The sequence below is a fragment of the Telopea speciosissima genome, chromosome 2 (assembly GCF_018873765.1).
Source record: "Telopea speciosissima isolate NSW1024214 ecotype Mountain lineage chromosome 2, Tspe_v1, whole genome shotgun sequence".
In the NCBI taxonomy this organism is placed as follows: Eukaryota; Viridiplantae; Streptophyta; class Magnoliopsida; order Proteales; family Proteaceae; genus Telopea; species Telopea speciosissima.
The window spans coordinates 68,018,820-68,043,391 of record NC_057917.1 but is presented as its reverse complement, the minus strand read 5'-3'; the positions used below and the strand labels follow the sequence as shown (position 1 = coordinate 68,043,391).

At 39.2% G+C, this 24,572-nt stretch overlaps 3 protein-coding genes across 5 annotated transcripts; 1 reads left to right on the top strand and 2 right to left on the bottom strand.

Moving 5' to 3' along the window:
* Positions 1–921: 921 nt before the first annotated feature.
* Positions 922–18,334, bottom strand: LOC122650228. Of its 2 annotated transcripts, XM_043843574.1 has the most exons (5): positions 18,329–18,334; positions 4,421–4,806; positions 4,110–4,331; positions 1,452–1,477; positions 922–1,379 (listed from the first exon to the last, which is right to left on the bottom strand). In XM_043843574.1, exons 2-5 carry the CDS (start codon positions 4,796–4,798, stop codon positions 1,148–1,150), a joined length of 858 nt encoding a protein of 285 aa, XP_043699509.1. In that variant the 5' UTR covers positions 4,799–4,806; positions 18,329–18,334; the 3' UTR covers positions 922–1,147. The 2 variants fall into 2 exon arrangements, with proteins under 2 accessions (XP_043699509.1, XP_043699508.1); XM_043843573.1 differs by lacking the exon at positions 18,329–18,334 and having other exon boundaries at positions 4,421–4,833.
* On the bottom strand, positions 7,709–9,085 carry LOC122651041 (UDP-glycosyltransferase 79A6-like). The gene has a single exon (XM_043844381.1). It carries the CDS (start codon positions 9,083–9,085, stop codon positions 7,709–7,711), a length of 1,377 nt encoding a protein of 458 aa, XP_043700316.1.
* Positions 11,866–22,525, top strand: LOC122650229 (RNA exonuclease 4). 2 transcript variants are annotated; one of them, XM_043843576.1, is made up of 9 exons: positions 11,866–12,172; positions 12,266–12,341; positions 12,442–12,517; positions 14,340–14,424; positions 20,617–20,725; positions 20,841–20,929; positions 21,008–21,072; positions 21,188–21,269; positions 22,088–22,525. In XM_043843576.1, exons 1-9 carry the CDS (start codon positions 12,107–12,109, stop codon positions 22,244–22,246), a joined length of 807 nt encoding a protein of 268 aa, XP_043699511.1. In that variant the 5' UTR covers positions 11,866–12,106; the 3' UTR covers positions 22,247–22,525. The 2 variants fall into 2 exon arrangements, with proteins under 2 accessions (XP_043699511.1, XP_043699512.1); XM_043843577.1 differs by having other exon boundaries at positions 11,867–12,172; positions 21,191–21,269.
* Positions 22,526–24,572: the final 2,047 nt, after the last annotated feature.

Genomic DNA, 24,572 nt, shown 5'->3' with positions numbered 1-24,572 from the left:
CGCACCGGTACCTATGCTTCTTTCCATTTTTCCCGGTGAGAAAGTCACCGGAAGATACAAACACGGAGGGATACAGAGAGATATTGCAGTGTGCAGTGACAGATAATGTGCAGGAAAAAGAGGGAGCCAAAAAATATCCCTCTTGTTCTGCTAATGGAGAAAAGTTAAAATGCGTTCAAGTATAACAGCAATTAAAAATAAAAAGGAAAACAAGTCGAGGGAGGGACATGGAACGGTCTTCGGCAGAATTCTATAACAGAACGATGCATAGAAGAAAAATGGACTGAATTTTCAGCTGAAAAATCTAAATGATCCGAAGAAATACATGGATCATAGGCAAGTAAATAGAAAATGGTATTTAAATATGAAAATATGGGCGTGAAATCATATGGGAGAGAACTCGACCATGAAACACAACAATTATGAGCAGAGTATGGTAAAACTGAGGGGAAATGGAAGCATTGAAGTCTTGAAGGGGGATATGTAAATATAAACTTCATATCTACATATATATATATATATATATAGGGAGAGAGAGAGAGAGAGAGAGAGAGAGAGAGTGAGAGAGAGAGAGAGGTGAATAGATGACTGAGGCTTCTGCTATGCATCTCTAACCAGGCCCCTGTGAGTAGGATTTATAGTCACACAAAGGCATAGCTTCCTTCCCTCCAACACAAACGAACATACCTTCTCCCTTTGTAACTGCTATCTCTAACTGGCTGCATTGATCCACACTACATCGCAAATTAAGCTAATACCTTAAAAAAGGCGTACCCAGTGCATGAGGCTCCCGCCATTGCAGGTTCTGGGGAGGGTCATAATGTACACAGCCTAACCCCCACTTCGCAGAGAAGCTATTTCCTGACTTGAACCCAGACCACTAGGTCATAATCCTTACCGTTGCGATGAGGTCCGCCCTCAAAATGAAGCTAATACCTTATAGAAAAGTAAGTGACTACCTCAGTTTCAGAAAATGGTGGGGAATTTTGATCAAGGAAATAGATACACTCTTTGATACAAGTGCTCATATCTTCAACTATTCAATCAAATCAGAACTTAGGTACCTATCGCTGCTGTATCGTTCCATGTTCTCCACAAATCTCGGTCAGAATTTGAGTGCTGTGCTTCCCATCATTCTTTAGAACTATTAAGTCTCATCAGAAGCTTGCTCCACTTCACCGCTGCTGGATTTATCATTTTCTACAGGCAGCTCATTTGATAGACTTTGTTTGCTGTTTGGCAAATTTTTATCTACAGTTGCTTCACTTCTGCCTTCCACGGAGGAGTTGATTGCCAGCTGCCCAGAGTAGAGGAATAAACCAATAGAATTGAAGGCGAAAATAAACGTAGCCAGATAGCACAGCCCATTCACTATGGTCCTGTAGAAGAGAGACTCAATATCATACAGAAATGAAATACATGCAAATGCTATAAGTTGTGGAGTGGCCTACCTTATCGCTATCGTTATTTGACGAACCTGAAAACATAAGAAAAAGTTCTGTCAGAAGTACAAAAGGCTGGATTAGATTATGACAGTTGGACTAAAAACATTAGTCAATAATATCTGCTGTTTTAATGGGGCATTTACAAGACTCACATCAATTAAAAAATGTTAGTACAAATTTTAACCTTCTTTAATGTTTTCATAAGTTGTAATCAAAGCACATATCAGTCAAGCTATTGGGCATCATCAAAGCTTGCATCAATCAAGAATTTCTTTTGGCTTCATCTTTTGAAACCATAATTATATTAGGTTCTCTTTAGTTGGATTTCTCTCTCTCTCTCTTACACAAAAAAAACAAGAGATGTGTATGTGTTCTCTTTCATAGAATCTAAGAATTTCTTTTGGCCTCATCTTTTGAAACCATAATTATTTAAGGTTCTCTTTAGTTGGATTTCGGTTTCAATTTCAGATTGTTTTCTTAAAATAAGTAAACGAATAGTTTTTTGATCAAGAAATTGAAATTGTTTGGTTGTAGTATCTTTCTAAGATTTGATAGAATATTTGCAGAGAAGGGGGTGGGGTGGGGTCGCAAACCTGAATGGCCATCTGCCATTTTAAGAGCTTCGAAGCTCTGTACATCGTTTTTCACCCTCATCCCTCTGAAAATGAAAACAAAATCTTAATCCGTTCCTGGATCTGTTTTAAGTTGTTTCTAATCCCTCTCATTCTCTCTCCTAAGAACTGAATATGATCTCAAACATGTGGCTCTGACTGACCTTCGATCGTCAATCAAACAATCATCTTATCTACTCGCCATCGAATCCCATGGCTTCCAATCGATAAATCCTTCGATTTCACACATCCCATAACGTACATATCTCTGGTCTTCTCGAGAAATCACCGTTATGGCAGCTTCTAATCTTTCTGCTACGACCCATTCACAGGTAAATCAAACTTCTCTTCCCAATGGCCATCTATCGTGCCAATCTGAGCTTTCTTTTGTGTATGCATTTCAAATATTTGAACTGAAACGGAGCTCATTATTGATTTTGCTTCTGGGTTTTGTTTGTTTCTCTCAGCTCTGCTCTAGCAAAAATGGGACATTATCTTCTTGCCGAGCTCTTACTTCGAAACTCAGAAAGACCCAATTTGTAGGAAAGCAAACGTGATGAGGATAATGTGCCACACTGCGAGCATTCTAGCCAATTGCGTGCCTGACATGGGTAAGAGGCAGCTCATGAATTTACTTTTATTTGAGTGGCATCTCACTCCCAACCGTCGGAGGGGATGCAGAGAAGGGGGTGGGATAGGGCAGGGTTGCATAAAGAAGGGGGTGGAGTGGGTTGCAGAGAGAGGGAGAGAGAGCTATATCGGAATTTTGACTTCCAATCGTTTTCCAAAAACTAGGATGTAAAAATCAAACACTAAAAAATTGAAATCACCCCCTGAAATCAAAACCGAATTCCAACCAAAGAGAGCCTTAGAAATGAACAATTGAGAATTTTTTTTTGGAAAATTCCTACTTCATGCATTTATGCTCCATCTCTGCTTTCCTGTATATCACAGGTTGTTAACAATGGTAGCAACAGTGTCAACATTTTCCTACAGAAAATATATGATTAATATGTAACTCAGGTTATACTGTATCTCATGAGAAAACTGCTAGAGGATATTTGTGATATCATCTAAGACAAATTACGCCAAGGTGAATTAAAGCCATCAAGTTCCAACATCTTTCTTCCACAGAACTATGTCTGTTTGGAGAGAGTCACAAAGCAATAAATTTGAATCTCAATTTGATTTTTGATTCCTAAATACAAAGCTGACACAATTTAACTCCTGCTTATACCTAATATGGTTAAGGTTGCTCCATTGTGACCAAGATGTCACAGGTTCGAGTCTGGAAACAGCCTCTCTGTGAAAGCAGGGGTAAGGCTGCATACATTATGACCCTCCCCAGACCCCGCAGTGGCGGGAGCCTTGTGCACTAGGTACGCCCTTTACGCCCTTTATACCTAATATGGCCGTTGGTCAATAATCAGTCAACTGGCAAGAATGATGCAACTGAGGTCCGTGCCAGAAATAAAATCAAAGCTCACAATAACACCCTCAACAGCCACTAGAAGATGTTTAGAAGATTGCAATCAAATGTCAAATTTCGCAAGTAAGAAGTGTATATGTGTATCAGACATTGAATAAGAGACCAAGCCTCTTACACAACCTAACCAATGGTAGCAACATAGATCAATAATAACATACAGAAGAAACAACGAGAAGATACCAAAAATTTTATTTGTGATTTCTCCACCCTCCCTAATCCATTGTTTCATAGTGACATCCCTATACCTAAGATGTCAGTCTCGCAACCAAAGCAATACTCAGCAATCAGCATAATAATTCCTCACCGTTCTGGAAGGACGGAAAAAATATCCTAATTCTTCAACTTGTCAAAGCAACACTCAGCAGTCAAAGCATGGCAGATTCAACAAATGTACTGAGCATTGCTCAAATTGTTTGGATAAATTAAAGATAGAAGCTTCATTTGGAAGTTGAAATTGGAACATGAATTATTGAAATTGCTACAGTAAAAGTGACGAACATATTGAGAAACTCCTGAAATTTATGAGAGAAAAAAGGGGGGAGGGGAGGAAAATATGGTACAAACCGTGAAGACATCAGAGATGGTCTGCCGATTGAGCGCCGCCTCGATAGTGGTGGTAAACTTATAAAGCACAAGGGCAATTACACCGGCTGTGAGTGCTCCCAACAATGCCTGAGCAGGAGAAGGAGGAGACCCTGCTTCACCTGAGGTCGGCTTCATTGCCTTGAGACTATCCAATGCCTCGTCCTTGAGAGTCCTTTTGGGGACACCACTGGACCTTAGTCTCTGAAACAAAAAAATAGCATCCACCACTTCATTAATAATGAAATTGAATTGAATCAAAGAGGACGGAAGCTTCGGATAACAGTTATTACCAGCTCTTTAGCTCGTTTGGCGCGACGTCTCACTGCGCGGAAGAGGAAAACAGAGATAGCGCCGGTGAGAAGTACACTGGTGGCTACTTGTAGGGTAGAAGGGTTATCGGTGGTGGCGAAGATAGATGAAGATGAAGACGAAGGATCGAGTTCGATTGGTCCATCTTCCGGTGAGGTTTCTGTCGTTACCGTCGTTGGCTCGGAGAGCTGGGCATGCAAAGGTCCGGTTCTGGTTCGGAGGTGGTTGCGATCCGGGCTTACAGAGGTGCCTCTGTAGGAGCAAGAAGAAGAATAAGAAATGGTATTTAAAGATGGATAGAAGGGAGGAGAAAGAGCTGAGAAGAAGTTGTGGGAAAGGAAATGCAGAGACTGCAACATTGGTTTTGCTCGAAAATTAGAGAGAGAGAGAGAGAGAGAGAGAGAGAAAGATTCTATCCCATGGACGGCTCTTGCTTTTCTTCACACCCCATATCTTCTTGCTTTCTGAAATATCTGGGTTTTGAATCGTAGCCTCGTGGGTCATCGATGGTCACATATGGTCCACAGATCTGCAACTTTGAACCGTTGATTGGTCCAACGACATGTGCTGCATCATTTGGATGGGAGACACGTGGCAGAATATTTTATCCATTCCGCACCCATGTATTGTTCCGATGTCCAGTGACTATTGTAGTCTAGAATGCTTTTGGGCTGGGCTGGAATTGACTTGGGCTTTGAAAGTGATTAAAAAGATTGGGTTAATTGCCGCCTTATTTTCAGGCTGCCCTCGATGTAGTACTGTTAGGTCCACTGGGCCTGGGCATTGCAGCTACTCTCCTGTGCCATAAGTAAGCCCATTATCTTAGCTTTTCCGTCAATCAGAGCGATTCGCAGACACTGATACGCGGTCTTACCCTGTGTGGTTGTGTAGATTTTGTCCATCATCGTAGATCCGTAGTCCTTACTCCTTATTAATAGTCAGAGAGAGGTATTCTTTAGACAACTCATTTTGTTACCCTGAAGGGTGTTCATGGCAATGATGAAGGTTTGTTAAAGGACGAAGGGAAGGTTCTCTTTTAAGTTTTAAGAGATTCCTTACAATCAGGAAAAAGTTGGAGATCATCCAAGTGAAATGACTAAAATTCCTTCAAAGGGTAAACATGGTTTAAATGTGTTTAATTGACCCCCAAAATCCACCCAAATGTCTAAATAAAATGATTTCTATACTTCATTTCATCATACTAAAAGTTTGTTTGAAAATGAGATTTTTTTTTTTTTTTTTGGGGTAATAGAAAATGAGATTATTTGTCCCCTAATTTGTAAAAGAATCTATTTTAGCCATGTGAGACCCACGCTAGAATACTTTTTATTGAATAAAATAGTTCCTTGGTTTTATTCCATAAGAAAGTATTTGAAAAATGTTTTAACATGCCTTTTGAATACACTCAATTTGGACTTCTGGAGCCAAATATATGAGCTTTTGAATCATTTTTTTGTTATGCTTTATTCTTATTTTGCATGATAACAGGTGAATGTTGGCATCACCTCTCAAGGTAATGTTGGCATATATCATTATGAATTTGAATCCGAATTTAGTGTTGTTTATTTGTACATTAAGTTCATTGTTTTTTTTAATACATTGTAAAGGTTGTTCTTTCACTTTGATGCCAGTTCCCTCTATTTGCATCATTTTTATGGTTTTCCCATGCATAGTGCATACGAGTGTTTTGTTAAACTTGTATTTATCATTTTGTTTTGATCCTTTATTTAGGATAATGTTTTCTTTGTTTGTCATTCTCATACATGATTTTGGTTTTCGTTGTTCTTCTTTAATAGTTTTCTTACTCAATTTATTGAGGACCTTTTTTGGATTAATTTTCTTTTAAAGTTTTACCGTTGTAGTATAGGTTTCTCTTCATTTTTGTACTAGATTTTTTGTCGTTTTTGTTGTTTGTTAGTAGATCCACATTTATCGAATTTTTTTTACCTGCGGTTCCCCTGCCCAGTACAATTCCGTAGTGCCTCTAATAAAAGAGGGGTTGACCCCACTCGGATAGTATGTTCGGTGATAAAGATCCACATTTACCACTTTAAGCCTCATGATTTTAAGATTCTCATTCTGATGATTATAATTGGATTGGAAAATTGTGTGGAACTTCTCTGTTTCCTTTTTGGTTTCTTTTTTTTTTTTTTTTTAATAATACTGCTCTGTTTCCTTGCTGGAAGTCATGATGTCCTTGATTCCTTTAAAGCACCATATATAGACATATAGCTTACAATTAATTTGGATCCTCTAGTGTCGAGCAGCTCGATAGGACCGTAACATTGAGACATAGCAAGACGGGAAATAACCGCTTATCTTTGCTCGAGCGCCTTAGCCGAGTAGGAAATGACTATTGCATATGTTATAAACACGCTATATATAAATGAAATGAGATGGTATTTAATTTATGGGCAATAGATCTCTACTTGGTCCCATGGTCTCTACACAAGCGTCTGGCCAATGGGTGAGCATGTCTGGGTATCTACCAAGGGGTAGAGGCTTCATCTCATGGTGCCTTGTGAGACGGCATAGAAGACACCACCAAGTAGAGATATTTTTCACTTAATTTCTACTTTGTCCTTCTATCTATATTAATATTTGTAATTGTTTTTGGGAGAAATTTGGAGAGCGCAGGCCACATGCGCAAGACAGCCAATGAGAGCACATTGGCATCTTGGGGGCATAATTTTTGTCTTTCATAGGAGGCAGGGCGGTCATTTCGCTCCTTATATATTGAATAATTTTTAGGCAAGCAAAAGAAGTTGAACAACTCACTTTGTGAGGGTACGATGTCTTGTATTCTGTCGCTTGGTTTGTGGGTTGATTTTGAAGGGCCGTTAAGAGGTCATAGACCCTAAGACTATATGGGTATTTCGGTAAAATTCGTATATAGAGTTTCACTATAAATATGTAGCAATGGTTCTTTCTCTGTAACAAAATCTATGAGAGGTGTGAGGACGAGCAACTGTAACCCTATTCTTCATTGATAGTGAAACAGTTCTCAGCTCACCATGGATATATATAATCTTAATGTTGAACCACGTAAATCCTTGTGTTCATTGTGTGATTGTTATTTGCAATTTTCATTCTTTTATGCATCAAGTTAGGTTTCGTTTTCAACACACTTCACTATTTTAATGACAACAATATGCATAATGACTATGATCCGATTTACAAACAACAGGGATATTGAAACAGTTGCTTATTAGACACAGAAAACTGAAGATATAGAACGACTTTCATTACCTAATGGCTAAAGCGATATGTTAAGCTTTCTTAACTTCCTTAATTACCACCAAATCCCTCATCTTCTGCAGCAGTTGGTCAACGTAATTGGACTTCATCTCCTTGTTCAAGAGAAGCTCCTTCAACCGGCAATGGTTGGCCCTCACTTCTTTCCCAATTGGACCTTCTTTATCCACCATGACAGACCTCACGGCCTTGCTTACACTCTCCCTCGTAAACCAACCGTCGTCGTCTCTCCTTTCCACCTCCACCCCAACCTTAAGGTCTCTACTCATCAGCCTCGCATTCAAAAACTGATCTCCCTTCTGCGGCAACAGCACCAATTGACACTCGCTCGCCACTGCCTCCGCCAACGATCCGAACCCCGCATGGCATAGGTACCCTCCCACGGCCTTATGCTCCAATATCAACTGCTGCTGAACCCATCCGCTATGGATCAACCCTCGCTCTTTAACCCTCTCTTCCAACCCCTCCGGCAACGCTTCCCCGTGGGTCAAACAGTTCGGGTACTTAAGAACCGCCATGAATGGCACACCCGACTCCTCCAACCCAAGAAGCAGCTCCCTTATCTCCTCCTTGCTCAGAATATCATCGCTGCCGAATGAGCAATACAACACCGAACCAACCGGAAACCGGTCGAGCCATCTGGCCCAACGCTCATATAGCGTGTCGGTTTGTGGTTCGATCAAACTTGGACCGGCCATCACTACTGGTTTCTTGTATTGCTCGGATATGTAATCACAGTATTTGCTCTCCATCTCTCCGCAAGTTTTCAGAACGATCATGTCTGCATTCTCCATGGCCATGACTACTCGTTGGTGGAGTGACAGTATTCCCTCCGGTGCCATGAAAGCGAAAAGAAGCTGCTTGGCTTCGTGGGCTCGCAAGGCTACGCTGGTGGATGGGAACCCGGGTGGTGGTTGAGTGAGGTCTTGGTGGGTAAAGCATGCGGGGACAAGGTGGTAGGCGACGGCGGTGGCGCTTGTGACGCAATAGAAAACCGCCTTTATGCCAAGGGCATGAGCTATGGAAGGGATGTAGTGGACGAACTCGTAGACTACGATGTCCGGTTTGAGTTGACTCAGTGCAGCTTCCACCTGGGCTTGCAACGAATCGGTGGCCACGAGGAGCTGAGTCAACTTGAAGACCGGCGAGTCAGGGTTCGAATCCGAGTCATTACGGGTTGGGATCTGAGTCGGTGGTACTTGGACATCAAGGGGGACTAACCGAATTCGATCGGGGAAACGGAGTAAGGGCTGGATCTTGGGAATGTTGTCACGAGTGGCCAAGAAGGAAACGTTGAAGCCATGGAAAGCTAAGTGATTAGAGAGTTGGATGAAGGGATTAACATGGCCAAAAGGAAGCCAAGGGAACATGGCTACATGGATTGCCATCATGATCGAGGGTGGGTGGAAGCAGTAGCAGCAAGCAAGCAGAGGAGCAATGGAATATGGGAAGAGTGTTGGGCTCTCGGACTCGCTGTTTCTTCTTCTTCTTCTTCTTCTTTGTTTGATGGAGAGCCTCGTGGCATGGTTATATACATGATCTATTACAATCGGCGATTCGCAAGGACAAACTGGTCTGAAAGGCACACACGGTTTAATCAACGCCCACGGGTAAGATTCTGAGATTTTGCGTGGATATAGGGGGATCTGTTATAACAAATGCAGTCGTTTCTGCTAGTATTTTTCCTGTTTTACTCGGTGGTTAATGGCTATTGATTTCTGTTGAGATTTTTGGGATCAATGTAGGATGATCTGCTATCCACTAAAGATTTTTGGAAGGCGTCTAGTCGATCTTTTACCTGTTTTTCTCTGTTGCTATCGAATCCTTTTATTCCCTCTCAATAAAAAGATCATTAATAAAAGAAATCCCCTTCTCATAATTAGTATGGGGTGGTAGGTAAAACATACTTGGAATTTGGAAAACTAGGATTTGATTCGGGAACTTAACCGAGTGGAGTCAAAGAAAATGGAGACTTGACCAGCTTTAGTAAATGACTAGACTAGGTCTGAGTTATATTACCCAAGTCATGCAAAGCATATATTGCGTCTATTTTGGGTAAATTTCCTGGACACCCCCTCTAAGTATTCAAAATGGCACGGACTTATCAAACTTGGTCAAAATGGCAAGCTTCCCCATGACGTTAAGCAGGGTTACCACCCAAAATAAAAATATCGATTTTACCCTCATCTTCCCTATTCCATCCGCAATTGCCATCATCTCATATATCTTGTTACCCAAGTCAGCTGGACTGTCAGGCTGTACAGGGAAGGGAAGACAGCAACAAGGGAAGTGAGTATTAAAAGAATGTAAATCAAGCAGATGCTGTAAAAATTGCATCCTGTTAACCAAAGAAAGACTAGTTTGATAGCCCTTACAGAGAATCCGCTGGAAATTAAGGCTGTCTTATATAAGAGGTCAACAGCTCTTTTGGCTTCATCACTTTCTGGGGGCATTCTTGCATGCAGCCTGTAAATCATATACCCAACATCAGCAATGGGATAATGACCACATCCAAAGAGTGCACAGCTCATAAGCAAAATGGTTTTGCATCATATCAGTTCTCCTAAGGTAAAATAGGACTGTGGGGACATGATGAAGCAGTACAGGGAATTGGAATTTCTGGGTTGGCACGATGAGCCTTTAGTAAAAGAAAACTTTATGGTGACTTGACCAGTTTTAGTAAATGACTAAACTAGGTCTGAGTTAGAGTTTTTTTATTGAATCGATGTTTTTGCTCAAGTCCTGCAAAGCTTATATGGCGTCTATTTTTTTTTTATTAGGTCATATATTATTCATAGATTATAAGTTTTATTTGTCTAAAACTAAATAAAACTCTAGAATTTTTGCCTTAGGTGATGGTCTAGGAAAATATTATAAATTAATGCTTGATTTGGTATGATTTCTATTTCAATTTTATAGGATGATTTTTATTTCAAAAATTGTTTAGTTTGATTTTGCAACTTGTTCCAGTAAAATAGAAATCAAATGGAATCGAATTTGTGAAATAGATAATGAGCACATGATTAATTTGATGGGTAAGATAGTAATTTTATATTAAAAATAAAACACCATGCTTCTTCTCTTGATGGTCTCACCACCTCTGTGCCACCATCGCTGCCACCAACCCGTCACCACGATCACCATCGCCACCGCCACCACCTTTTCCCAAAGAAATATAAGGAATTTATCCTAAGAAATTGAACTACCAAATGGATTTCTTGTTTTTTAAATATTACAAATTTGATTCAATAAAAAATTACTTATCAAAGAAAAAGAATTTTTCTTGAAATCAATCCAAAATTGAAGTAGAAATCATATCAAATCTAGCCTAAGCTACTTCTATCAGTGTATTGGAAAAATTCAATTATATACAAATTGAAGGACAACCAGTTGAAGAAAGTAAGAAACAATGGAAATTTGTTCATTTTTTTTCCCATTTAGAGAAAACCTCATTTACACCTGCTGTAGAGAGGCCTCTTTTCACCAAAAAAAATAAAAAGAAAAAGAAAGTGTAGGGACACCTCTTAACATGAATCACCCATTGTGCTACATGGACAGATGATATGGTTTTTTGACCATTAAAAAGGACATGGTTTGGATTAACCACATGACAAACTTCTGACTCAAAATTAACTAAACACCTTCCTATATCGTTACATTTACATGTATATCTGTGCTCCCATATGGTATTTAGATTATTATCATGTGTTATATATTATCCCATGGTCCTAGATTTTCACAATCCTATTTTATCATTTATTAAGCTATATTTGGAAGGCAAGAAAAACGAGTGAAATGATGAGAGACACATATAAATCACGTCATCATAATTTTTATCTTATTATATTTTATTTTATTTTCTTGACATCCAAACATAACCTAAACCAAAATCAATTTGGACTGAATTTGGCAACGAGCAAGGGGCTTGGGATCTATCTGTCCAAAAAAACATATTGCTCCATCTAATCTTAGGGACAGTTTCGTACCCAAAAAAAAAAAATAATAATAATCTCAGGGACAGATATTTGGGCCATATTGAGACTGGCTGGCTTAGCTTGGTATCGTTTCTCCATCCATGGCCCAATTCCATTTACTATGGACCGGGTGCAACCGGGTGCAACTTGGGCTGAGTTTGGGTTCAACTTTAAACCAATCGACTTGGCTCGGTCTTAGTTTGGTTCAGAATTCGTTCAATCTCCCGAATCCAGGCCCGCCGAGTTGCAGTGCTTCACGTAGGTCTTATTACTCTTCCAAAGTTGCCATTACAGTCTTACAGAATACAAGCTTCTTATGAGCTTCTCCAGTTAGTTTGTAAGCTGTAGCGTGGGCGGGGAACTTTTCCCGCATGTAAATTACTCCTTCATCAGTGACTGACGAAGATGTTAGAGAGCATATAGTGTTTGCGATTGAATATGGGAAATGACTCCACGAACCCTAAGCGGGTACCCCTCAATCCCAACTGGGCTCAGCTGCAACAAGTACACTTTCCTTTCTCCAAAATTTCTTCTCTTTGCATCTTTCTCTGTGTGTAGATTTGTGTCTAATGAAGTAGCCATTGGTTTGCCTCTCAGAAACTGAAAAGCGACGCGCCAAAGCCATTTAAACCTTCAGTTGATTCTGATAGAAAAACCCAAGAAAGCGTATTAGGTGAGAAATTTTGTAGAGATGTGTGTGTATGTATAAAGGAGTGTGTTTTCTTTGTTCTTCTTCGTACTCTAAGCTTCGTCTGTGGAATGTTTCGGTTCAGGGAAACGTAAAGAGAGAGAGGATGCCGAACCCACTTCTCAGAAGTCTATTCTCACTCCAGTCACGAATGATTGCAGGTGCTTCCCCATTACTATGTCTATGCTTCTTCGTTTCTTTCTCATTAAGATACTGTTCTTCCTCTTAAAGAAGTCGTTTTGTATTTAGTAAGAAAATGTGTGTGTTGTTTATGCCCAAAAGGAGATTACTTATGTACCCTGTCTTTGATCATAGCAGTATCATAAGTTTGAAGCCTCGTTGTAAATTATTTCTTTGAGAAATAAATCTGTTTTGTTAAAAATCACATGAAAATTCTGGTCATTAGGTCACAGATTCGTTTTGGTTTGATGGCTCAGGGATACCTATTCCTCACTACTATGATATAAAACGCGGCATGAAAGTTAAAAATTCTGTTGAAGAGCTCTTATATTTTTACAATCACTTAAAATTGATAGAAAGAACAGAGAACAATTTGGAATGGAAATCAAGAATCAATTTCTGGTTATGAAAACAGATTTGCATGAATTGTGCAATAAGTTCAAGTAACCAATGAGGGGAAACTATGGAAGTCCTGATGAATCTGGTTAGAACTTGTCATTAATGTGTATAATTCGACTATTGTGTGCTATTTTAATTAAAACCAATTTTTGTTATGTTTGGAAGCACATAAATTGTATCCTGAAGCCCAGGTTCCATTCCATGTTGGACTGGATACCTTCTCCAACACTGTCTTAAAGCATGGAATGACCTTTCTTTCTCAAAAATCACTAATATGTGTCGGGTGGTTTCCACTAAAGCTTCTTGATGTTGGATGACTATTGGTTCCTATTTAAAAGACCTTTGTAAGGACATTTGAGTGCTTCAAGGGGTGATAGTTGCCCTTGTCTGGCTGAGTGATGCAGGTGCACTACCTTGAACCGACCCAAATCCAATTGGGAACCCAGACCGCAAACAAATCTGGTTTTAGTCTAGTAGGATTTTAGGAATTTATTTTATCTAGGATGATAATATCTTTTATTTTATTTAGTGTATTTTAGAAAGTGGGATACATTTGCAAGTTTTAGAGTTTATTTTTGGTAGGAATCTTAGGAGGTTGTTTCCTTGTTAAAGTCTTTTTATTTTCTTATTTATATGATTGTAACCAACGTATTGGACAGATTGAGAATGAATTGTCATTGAATTTGTGTGTGTAAGCCTGTGTGGCGTGTGCGAGCTCTACCGTCCCTTTCTTCTTGTGTGATTTCCTCTCTCCCCTGCAACTCTGAGACTCATCTCGGAACTCTTACCTTCTCCTGACCGGCCCTCCACCACTAAGTTATACTTTTTATGGTCTTACCATGCAGGATGAGACTTCCTGATGGCTAATGGTATTGTCTCAGACGAATGTTTCTGATATAATTTCTTGGGAAACACAGAAACAACACATACATACAATGAGGTTTAGTTTCTGAGTGAGAATGGGAAATGGAGAAAGAAATGGATGCATGTAGACTTTTAGAGTGGAATATAATTACCTCAAGTACTCGGCCTAGGACTATTCAATGAGTTGTTAATACTAGAGTCATAGTTGTCATAGCGTCTAGGCATTGGAGGAGGAGGAAAAAAAATCAAGGTGACACCAACAAAGTGTCAAGGCGTTGCCTTCACAAGTATGACTGGAGTTACTTCCATTTCATATTTCATCACTGTGTTTTTATTTTTATTTTTTTGGGGTAATAATCTGTTTTGTATTAATGCTGTTCTTCTTCCTTTTGCATGATCAAGGGAATATTGGTACTGTTTCTGACCATAATGAACAGTTGACATAAAATGTTCACTTGTTAACTTTGTGAATCCTATGGTAAAGTTCATTTGGCAAGAGCTTTAGGGTTTGTGCCCCTTTGTTTTTTGTGTTTTTCACAGCTTAACAGATGCTTTAGCCATGGATTGCGAAATGGTTGGTGTCAGTTCTGAAGGAAATAAAAGTGCTCTTGGACGGGTAACACTGGTAATAATTACCTCCATCTGGATTTCCTTCAATTACTGTTTTAGTTCTGTAATTTTCATCATTCAATCTCCTTTCATTCATTTATTTTTGTTTTTTACAGTTTACAATGATTAATTAAATAAATGATGTTTGCTATAAAATTTAAATATGTTGATGTCTTAGATACAAAGGTACAAGCCTGGTTCTTCCACTGGTTCCATTAGCATGCGTTCTATGATTGGAGTGTCCTTTTGATGTATATTATTTATGGGGAAGTGTTTCCTGTGGAGGAGCATGGCCCTTGCACGCGCGGGGGGCCAATGGTAGTGCTTGCGCTGAAGCATCATGCATCATGGAGCTCAGGGCGGTCACTTCGCCCCCCTCTGTGATGTAGATAAGTCACTTGAAGCTTATTTTAGTGGAAATAAGCTTTGGGTTGGGTCGTATATGTATTGGGACTTTGATCCCATGGGTTTACTTTTTATTTGGGTAATGTAATGTGCCTAAAATATGGGTAGAAAGTAGGAAAACGGATTTACTTCATTAGTTTAGTTAGAGTCATATTTTGAGTTTGTTTTCTTTATTATTTCACTTTCTTAGTCAATTTGGGTTACCTTATTAGTTAAGGATAGGGTTAGGCCTTTCATTTTTAGTGTCTAAGTCTATTTTTGAGTTTTCTATATAAATTTGTAAGAGAGGCCATCATTGTACACGATTTTGATTAATGAAATATTGGCTTTAGCCTTTGTGAAAATCCTTAGATAGGATGGGTGAGTTGCCCAGGGTGAGATAGCCAACCCCACCTTTCCCCACCCCGTTCCATCGGTTCTTGATTCCAAATCCTAGTTCTGTTAAATTGAGTTCAAGAGTGCTACAAGCTTCTAGGAGTTTCTTTACATCTACAATCTCATTCAACTGCAGCTCTAATGGCTTCAACAGGTTATTAATTTTGCGTTTCTTATGTATCCATAGGTGCTATATTGGATTCGAATCAGATTTCGGATAAATCTATATTAATTGACTTGTGGGATTCTTTCTTTTGGTTATCTTTTGAGATCTCATCATTCTTCTCCAACCAATTTTGAGATCCCATTGCTCTCTTTCTTGTTCTTTGGAGATTTTCTATTTGATCCTGCCTGGGATTAGACCTATTCAGGTTCTAGTCTTAAATTACTTTGTGTCTGGGTATGGAAGGTATACTCCCCCACAGGAAACATTTCTCCATTATTTATTTATCTTTTTTTGATGATAATTACTTTTAATTTGCATACAAAATTCTCTGTTGAATGAAGTTTAAAATTTTGTTTAAGAATGAAATAACTCCCCCACAGTCTAAAAGTTTAACTTTCTGAGATCATTTGGTTGAGGCACTTTTTCACTACAAATAAACTGCGTTGATTATTCTTAACTTAGTTGGTGATCGCTGTGAATTCTTTTGCGGCACATGAATACTGTCTTAATCATAATTGTCAAAACGTCGCCTTGGTGTCACCTTACGTCCAAGCCCCCTCCAACGCCTTGGGTCGCCTAGACGCCATGACAACTATGGTCTTAATGTCCCCCCTTTCCCTTCATCTTTAAGTGATTCTAGTAGGATTGCTCCTTGAGTGTTGAGATTGTTTGTTTAATGCATTAGGGTTGCTCCTTTCATTATATTTTATTGTGTGTGTGTGTGTGTGTGTGTATATATATATTTATTTATTTATTTATTGGTGCATCATAGGCAGCTGGCACCGTAATATATTCAGCAAATATATTAGTTAGTATTTTTATTTAAGTATCATGTCTTATCAAGTATCAACCTTCTGTTACGGCATCCCCTGTAAGCGACATGTTGTGTCAACTCTTGGATGCGGTGACAAGTAGGCAAGGGTTCTTGTACAGTGGACAAGAGTGAGTAAAGAAACTAGTCCAAAAGCGTAGGATCAGATTAGCATCTTGGAACATTGGATCCTTAACAGGTAAGAGTCTAGAGTTGATAGATGTTATGAGGAGAAGAATGATTAATATTTCCTGTATTCAAGAGACTAGATGGAAGGGTAAGAAAACTAAGGTGTTGGATGACTTTAAACTTTAGTATACGAGAGATCAAAGTAATAGAAGAAGTGGGCATAGTAGTGGATAAAGACTTTAAGAATGATGTGGTGGATGTTAAAATATTTTGAGATGTGATTATATCCATCAAGCTTGTGTTGGAACTTGGAAAAAGAGGTTGTCACTATAATTAGTGTTTACACACCCAAGTAGGATTGGATGAAAGTAGTAAGTTACAATTTTGGGAAAACATGGATGAATTACTGCAAGGTTTTAGTCAAGGAGTAAAGATTATTATAGGGGGTGATCTGAATGGCCATGTTGGGAGAGATAGTAGAGGCTATGAAGGCGTACATGTAGGCGATGGATTTGGAGAGAGTAATGAGGAGGGGATCTTAGTTTTAGACTTTGTGGTAGCTTATGGTTTATCCATTTTGAACGCTTCTTTTGAAAAGAGAGGAGCACTTAGTTACCTTCAAAAGTCGGCAACATATCAGCCAAATAGATTTCTTCCTAACAAGAAGGTCCGGCTGATTGTTTTGTAAGGACTGTAAGGTCGTAGACATGTGCTTCATTATGCAGAATCGCAAGATAAGGGAGTTTATTTGCCCTAAGATAAGGTGGTGGAGCTTAAAAGGAGATTCCTTGAATTCATTTACTTATAAAGTGGTCAAACAAGGAAAGTGGGACCTTGAGGGAGACACTAATACGATGTGGAATGAGATGATAGGTTGTATTAAAAAGGTTGTTAAAGAGGTCTAGGGGAATCCAAAGCTAAACGTCATGTACCTAGGGAGACTTGGTGGTGGGATGATGAAGTCCAAGCAGCTATTAAAACTAAGAAAGCTGGTTTTAAAACATGGCAAAGGACTAAAGAGGTAGAAGACCTAAAAAGGTATGAATTTTTCAGAAATGAAGCTAAGAAGATTGTGGGGAAAGCAAGGGGGACAAAATATGAAGATCTTTATAACAATCTGAATAAAAAAGAAGGGGAATAACTATCTATAAGATAGCTAAAGTGAGAGAAAGGAAGAGTAGAGATTTCAATCATGTTAGATGTATTAAAAGTGAAGATGGTAGAGTACTAATTAGGAATGAGGATATAAAGGAGAGATGGAAAGAGTATTTCTACAGCCTACTAAATGAAGAAGTTTTGAGTAATAGTGCCCCAGAAGGTTGCATTACTCATCTAGATACCACATGTCGCAGATAAATACGCAACATTAAGGCGTCTAAAGTAAAAGAAGCTTTACGAAAGATGAAAGTAAGCAAGGCACCAGGCCCAGGTGGGGTCCCAATAGAAATGTGGAAGAGTTTAGGAATTTGTGGTTTATCTTGGCTAACCAAGCTAATTGAAAATATCATAAGCACAAAGAAAATGCCAGATGAATGGATGAGAAGCATTGTGGTCTCGTTTTATAGAAATAAACGTGATATTTAGAGCTGCAATAACTATAGAGGCATAGAACTAATGAGTCATACGAAGAAGTTATGGGAGAGGGTTATTGAAACACACTTGAAAAAGGAAACTACTATTTTGGAGAATCAGTTTGGTTTTATGCTAGGAAGATCCATGATAGAAGCTATTTTCTTACTTGGGAGACTCATCAAAAGATATAGAGAGGGCAAGAAGGATCTCCATATGGTCTTTATTGACCTAGAAAAACTCTACCACAAAGTCCTTAGAGTTAATTTGTGGCATATACTGGAGAACAGAAGGGTGTCATGTAAATATGTAGACATAATTAAAGATATGTATGATGGTGTGGTGATTAGTGTAAGAACAGTGGGGGCTCAAGGTAGTGAGTTCCCAATTACAATTGGGTTGCATCAAGGATCAGCCTTAAGCCCCTATTTGTTTGCACTTATCATGGATGATTTAACCAGAGACTTACAAAATGAGGTTCCTAGGCGTATGCTTTTTGCTGATGATATTGTTTTGGTGGATGAGACAAAAGCAAGGATTAACGTCAAGTTGGAGTTATGGTGATCAACCTTGGAATCAAAGGTCTTAAGATAAGTAGAACAAAGACGAAGTATGAGGAGTGTAACTTTAGCCACACTAGGACGGTTAATGAGGTGGTGAATATTGTAGAGAGGGAGATTCCACAAAGTGATTATTTTAGATATTTGGGCTCAATCGTAAATTAAGAAGGTGATATAGAGGATGATGTTGCCTAGAGAATTAAAATAGAATGGATGAAGTGGAGAGGTGCGTCCTGAGTGTTGTGTGATCAGCGTATACCTTTAAAGCTTAAAGGAAAACTATAGGACTGTCATATGACCGGCAATAATATATGGTGCGGAATCTTGGGCAGTTAAGATGCGTCATGTAGATAAACTAAGTGTAGCGGATATGAGGATGTTGGGCAAAACTAGGAAGGATAAAGTAACTTTGCCTAATTCTAGGAGACACCCTTGTGTTTTCAAAAATTATGCTCAATACTCATCTTTCACAAACGTTGTTACACTCGGCCCCACTTCGTTAGTCATCTGCTCTTAAGTGGATGACGTCATAGAGGAAATAAATTCATAATGACTAAGTTACCCTTGCTTGGAAGTGGCATTACTCTTTTGCCCTTTCGAATGAGTTGCCCCAAATAGCAATTCTATATATTTTTTTTCACGATCTTCTCCACCTTCCCTTCTGTATTTCTGTTCGCAAGTCCTGACTGTCACTTTTTATCCATTAAAAGATTAAATCTCCCTTTTTAAGCTTCCTCGCCTTCTACAATTTCTTCTCCATCTTTGGAGAGAAGGTAAGAAATCTAAACATGGGTTATCCCCTGCCCCTCTCACTCATCAATGGCTGCTGCTGAGTTCATGCGGAAAGTGTCCTTCTTGATTTCTTTCGTCTTTGATTTTTCCAACAAGGGTGCCATCTACGATGGCAGATGTTCACATGGGCGAAATCCAGATTTTCGCCTTCCAGTCCGAGATTAATCATCTAACGGCAGATGCTTGGTCTGGCCAGGTTCTTTGCTCTGTTGTTCTTCCCAAGTTGTTGGTTCTCAAGGAACCTGCTTCTCGTGTGCTGGTAACTGCAGCCATTGAGTACTGCAAGCTCCACTAGAGGGCTGCTGTTGGTGCACTCTTATTTCCGTTGATCCTCTGCAAGGAAGGGATCAACATCCCTATCTGTGATGTTGTCACAAGGATCATCAAGGAGTGTTTGCACTCAGCTCACGTATCTGCCTTCTGCCAGAAGCTGCTCTGCAGAGAAGAGGAGGCAAGATGGTTTGTGTGTTTCCCTTGCCATCGTAGTCTAATATCCAACAAATTGGTATGGACTGTACCGCTGTTCACTCTGTTCCAGAACATCCTGAATCACAATGTTCATTTAACACAGAATTGGCTGATGGATTGTTAAATTCTTCGAAGTTTGGGAACTTCTTGTTATGTTTGGTTACCAAATGTGCTCATTACTGAAGTCTCATAAGATTTTGTTTATTGAAGCAGTTGAATGTACCAACACTTTCATGACCAAATCTATACTATCAAAATTGGCAAGGCTGTGACTGATTTATATTTCCAAAACTTTCATTTCATTGTTTTTTGACTTTCCGAATTAGTTGCTGATACTCTAAAACTGGTTGTGTATGGCTTCGAAGCAAATATCCATTTGGAAATAGCACAGATCACTTGTGGAGTCGTTGACTCATATATTGTTTTCAGAGCAAGAACCTCTTCAGTGGTTGCTAAATTCTCTATCACATCCCTTGATTTAAACTTTCCGCCTGAACTTGGCAGCGGCCATTGATGGACGAGAGGGGCAGGGGAAAAAAAATGGGCCGGTTTGTAGATATGAAAAAGTAAAAGTATGAACTCAACGGGACCCTACCTCTTGAATCTACCCCTAATCAGATCACATTACTTTTTCGGGAGAAGATAAAGTGAGGAGACAATGAATAGTGGGTCCCTTTTTTACGTCAAAAAAATAACAATAGTAATAGATGGAAGAGGTTATCAGTAATAGAGACGACATTAGGTGTTTTAGGTGTAAGGGTAGTAGGGTCATTCCATGTTTCTACTTAACAATGTCTAATGTACTGGGGTCAATTGTAATTTTTGAAAACACAGGGGTACTCTATCAGGTTATCAAAGTTACAGGGGAGGTCCGTGTAATTTACTCTTTATTTTATGTATTTATTGACAAATAACTCCAGTAGTTTATTTCAGGTGAATACATGGGGGAATATTGTATATGATGAGTATGTTCGTCCAGTAGAGCGTGTAGTTGACTTTCGCACTCAAATAAGTGGGATCCGACCCCGTGACTTGAAGAAAGGTTGACTTTGTTTTTTCCTTCTATTTCATTATTGAGCTCTTTTCCATTGGCCTGTTGGAGTAGAGATCTTAGATAAAAATATCAGCGCATGTTAATGATGTGATGATATCTGCAGCAAAGGACTTCCAGTCTGTTCAGAACAAAGTGGCTGAGTTGATTAATGGAAGGATCCTTGTGGGCCACGCCTTGCGCAATGATCTTAAGGTTCACACATTTTATTTTCCTTTGTTTTTGTGTGAAGTAGAATTCCTAGTGATTGAGCGGGATATGTTTTTTGTACAGGCATTGTTGTTGAGTCATCTAAAGAAGGATATACGGGATACCTCAGAGTATCAGCCCTTTCTAAAGTACTGATTTTCTGCTTGGTTCTAGGTCACTATTGCACTTATATTGACACATCCTATGCTTTCCAGCTTCCGTTATGTTTCAAACTTATATCATATGTGCTGTGAATGGTTTAAGCAGGCAAGGGCGTAAAAGGGCGCTTCGGGATCTTGCATCTGAGTTTCTTGGAATTAAGATTCAAAATGGGGAGCACTGTCCTGTAAGTTTCTTAAATCGCTTCCAGTGTGTGTTATATTACTTTTTATCACCTGAGTCTCTGCAATGTATTGGGAGCTACATGTCTACAAAGCATCTTAACTGAGAGGATTAGAAATCCTTTATTTTTGCAACCCGATCGCTCTTTTGATTTTGGAATAAATTATCTTTATCAATATATCGCACCTCCACTCAATAGCGCAAAGCAAGCAAAGCTGGAGCTCGGGCCTGTCGATTACAGATCATCGTGGGCTCCCAGCTCTCGTTAAGCCAGTGTTTTGAAGATTCACTAGAATTTAAATCATAAGAAATTCAGTGGGTTGGGATGGGAGCCATTTACATCTTAAAATAATGCCGCTGGAGTTATTATACAATTCACATGATAATGAACCCTGATTCTAGGAGGTTTGGTATCCAGTCATTTGCACAATGATGCATATTGTTCCACTGTTTTCTCATCCCTGGGAGAAGACCTCTCTGAGCCTGCTTATTTTGACAGATATTGTTCAAATTCTCTTAGTAAGCTTGCAGAATTTTCCCTTTTTTTTTGTTTTTTTCCTTTCTAAATTTCCCAAAAGAAGAATTTATTAATTGGTTACTTACTCTCTCTCTCTCTCTCTGAATCTTTTTTTTATCATTATTTGTTCTCGCTTTCTGAAGATACTGTTGCTGTGCAAGATCAGTTTTCTTTACCCTTCATCCCTTCTCCCCTTCTTTTTACCCTCAAATTGGAAGTTCACATCGTTTTTATGTGAGGGATTAGCATTCTAGAAATTATGAACTGCCATAGCATTGGAACCTTATCGAGGCATGTTGTTTCAGATTGAAGATGCTCGAGCAGCAATGGTACTATATCAGAAAAACAAAAGGGCATGGGAGAAGAGTATTAAAGAGCACTTTAGTCTCAAGAAAAAAAAACAGAAGCGCAAGAACAAAAAGAAGCAGAAGGCTAATCTCAACCAATCTGAAGTTGCTTCATAGCATGGATGCCAAGAGAAAATTACACATCTTTTTAGCGTTGACGCCAACTTAAGTTCACTTCATGAGGAATATTAACAGCCACATGACTTTGATATGTTCCGAAGGCAGAAGCCAGGGGAAAGACGCTTGCTGCTATTTCCCCCAATGTGGAGTACTGAAACTACTTTATGGGAATGTCCTGCAAGGTTTTGACTCAGTTATTCAGCTAACCTCCCTTAAGTTATTGTCTTGGATATCCATAATCTGCTCATTTGACAGGTGATTGCAGTGTCATGCTTTTAAAACTGGTTTATACCCTTCTGCTATGCCTCCTGACCAGCACTGACCCATCATATTGATTTCAATAAAACAGAATCCAGGTGGGAGTATGTCAACTGTTTTTCATGCATAAATTGTCATGTATAATAGAAAGGGGAAGGATCCTTTTTTATTTTTTGATATTTAACATTTTCACCTGAACAACTGAACATGTTCCATGCTACAAACAGTGAAAGAGAGTTTCAGAGGAGTAGTAGAGGATGAGGTCTGCTCTGCTTTGCGTAGACCTGTTCCAGTCCAGGTTGTCCGGGAACTTGAAACCACCCATTTAATGGATTGAGTTTTGTTTGTCAACGGCTCCGATCATATTCCAAACAATCTGGTCTTGCGTTTCTTATTGGATAGTCTAAAATGGAAGAAAATTTATAGTAGACATGGGCTGGGGAATTCATAATGTGTGCGTGGACCATAAAGCCTCGTTTGGTTACACTCCTCAGGAATGTATTTGCTGTTCTTGTGATCAGTGGGAACCAAATGGGAACGGAGATGCTTATATTAACTCTACCGAAGCTGCCTCCTAGTCCTAACTCGCACGCAAGCTCATCATTTTGGCCTGCAAATCCAACTGAACCATACATTTTCTCCTCAACTCCATCTAGGGCTGCCGCCTCCTGCGCAAATGTACGAGATTCCGGCCTAAAAATCCCAAGTTGGTAGTAGCAGGTAATCGGTAATCCCTTCTTCCTCTTTCACAAACCCTCGTCTTCTTTTTCTCAAAAGACTTTGTTCTTACTCTCACTGGTTTGTCTCATGGTACTCCATCAAGATCTATTGATTATCCCCGTCTTCTTCTCGAAAGACATTGTTTTTATTCTCACTTGTTTCCTTCATGGTACTCAATCAAGATCTATCTGCTTATTCTCGTCTCTTGTTTTTTCTGTCTAACAAACCGTATATGTGCATCTAATTAGAGCTAAACCCCAAAGTTCTTTATGGAAGCTCGCCCAGGTTTCATGGATCTACAAGCTAACCGGCATTGTTATTCTAAAACCAGAATTTCATGACCAAATGCTTTTCCAGTTACTCTGTGGTCATTGGCGTCAAGCAATGATGGCATGTATCACTCCCACCCTCACCACCTCCCTCTAACGGAGCCGGCTGTCTCCCCTACATCATTCCCCCCCCCCTCTATGCTCCCTCCCGCATCCTCTCCCTCACCCTAGCAGTCACCTTCCCACAACACCCTCTCTCTCTCTCTCTCTCTTTCTCACCATTCTTTGTTCCCTCTGGCCTGACTCGTAAACAACATCATAATTGTCAGGGTTAGGGTTTAAGCACAAGGTTGCTTAAAGCATTACACCCTGAGTATCTAGTTTGGAATACCCAGACTGTTGCCTCCAACTAGTATATAAAGAGAAACTAGGATTTAGGTCAGATGGACTAATTACTAGATTGTCCCTCACAGCCTGGGCATAAACACAAGTAAGATTATATTAGAACATATGAAGTGATATTATATAAATACCCTTACAATCTCCTCCTATGTTCTACATATATCCATTACACATGTATAGGAACCATTGTTCAATCAGTAATTGAATCAATATAAATTGAATAAATTGAATATCAATAATCCAATAAATCAAGTAAGAAATAAGTAAACTTCAAGAAATAAAACTAGGGTTTTAGATCAAAACAAAACCCAACAATAAATCCGAAGTTCGACATGCAAGTGGCTAAACCAAAAGAAATAATCAAAAGGAAAAGTCCTTGCAATCCATGTGACTTTACTCATCAAGTAAGTCATCCTCATCGAGATCCAGATTCAACCGTTCTCCTCCATCTTCGCCATTCTCTGTAATTTGTCAAATATGAATTTCATAAGATATTATGAATTCAATCATTTGCACAATAATATCTAGTTCAACAATAAGAACTTAATACATTTCATATATGACTGAAGATAAATCAAAAAACAATAAGCATCATCATCAAGTTTCTTTACAAGAACTCGATCCTATATAATCTCTATCATAAGGACCATACCATGTTTCCATTTGGAATACTG

Coding starts and splice junctions, on each gene's coding strand:
- LOC122650228 (XM_043843574.1), bottom strand. CDS start 4,798: ATGTTGCAGTCTCTGCATTTCCTTTCCCACAACTTCTTCTCAGCTCTT. Junction 4,332..4,420: donor CCAAACGAGCTAAAGAGCTG/GTAATAACTGTT, acceptor TTTTTGTTTCAG/AGACTAAGGTCCAGTGGTGT. Junction 1,380..1,451: donor CAAATAACGATAGCGATAAG/GTAGGCCACTCC, acceptor TCTCTTCTACAG/GACCATAGTGAATGGGCTGT.
- LOC122651041 (XM_043844381.1), bottom strand. CDS start 9,085: ATGATGGCAATCCATGTAGCCATGTTCCCTTGGCTTCCTTTTGGCCAT.
- LOC122650229 (XM_043843576.1), top strand. CDS start 12,107: ATGGGAAATGACTCCACGAACCCTAAGCGGGTACCCCTCAATCCCAAC. Junction 20,930..21,007: donor CCTTGCGCAATGATCTTAAG/GTTCACACATTT, acceptor TTTTTTGTACAG/GCATTGTTGTTGAGTCATCT. Junction 21,073..21,187: donor GAGTATCAGCCCTTTCTAAA/GTACTGATTTTC, acceptor GAATGGTTTAAG/CAGGCAAGGGCGTAAAAGGG.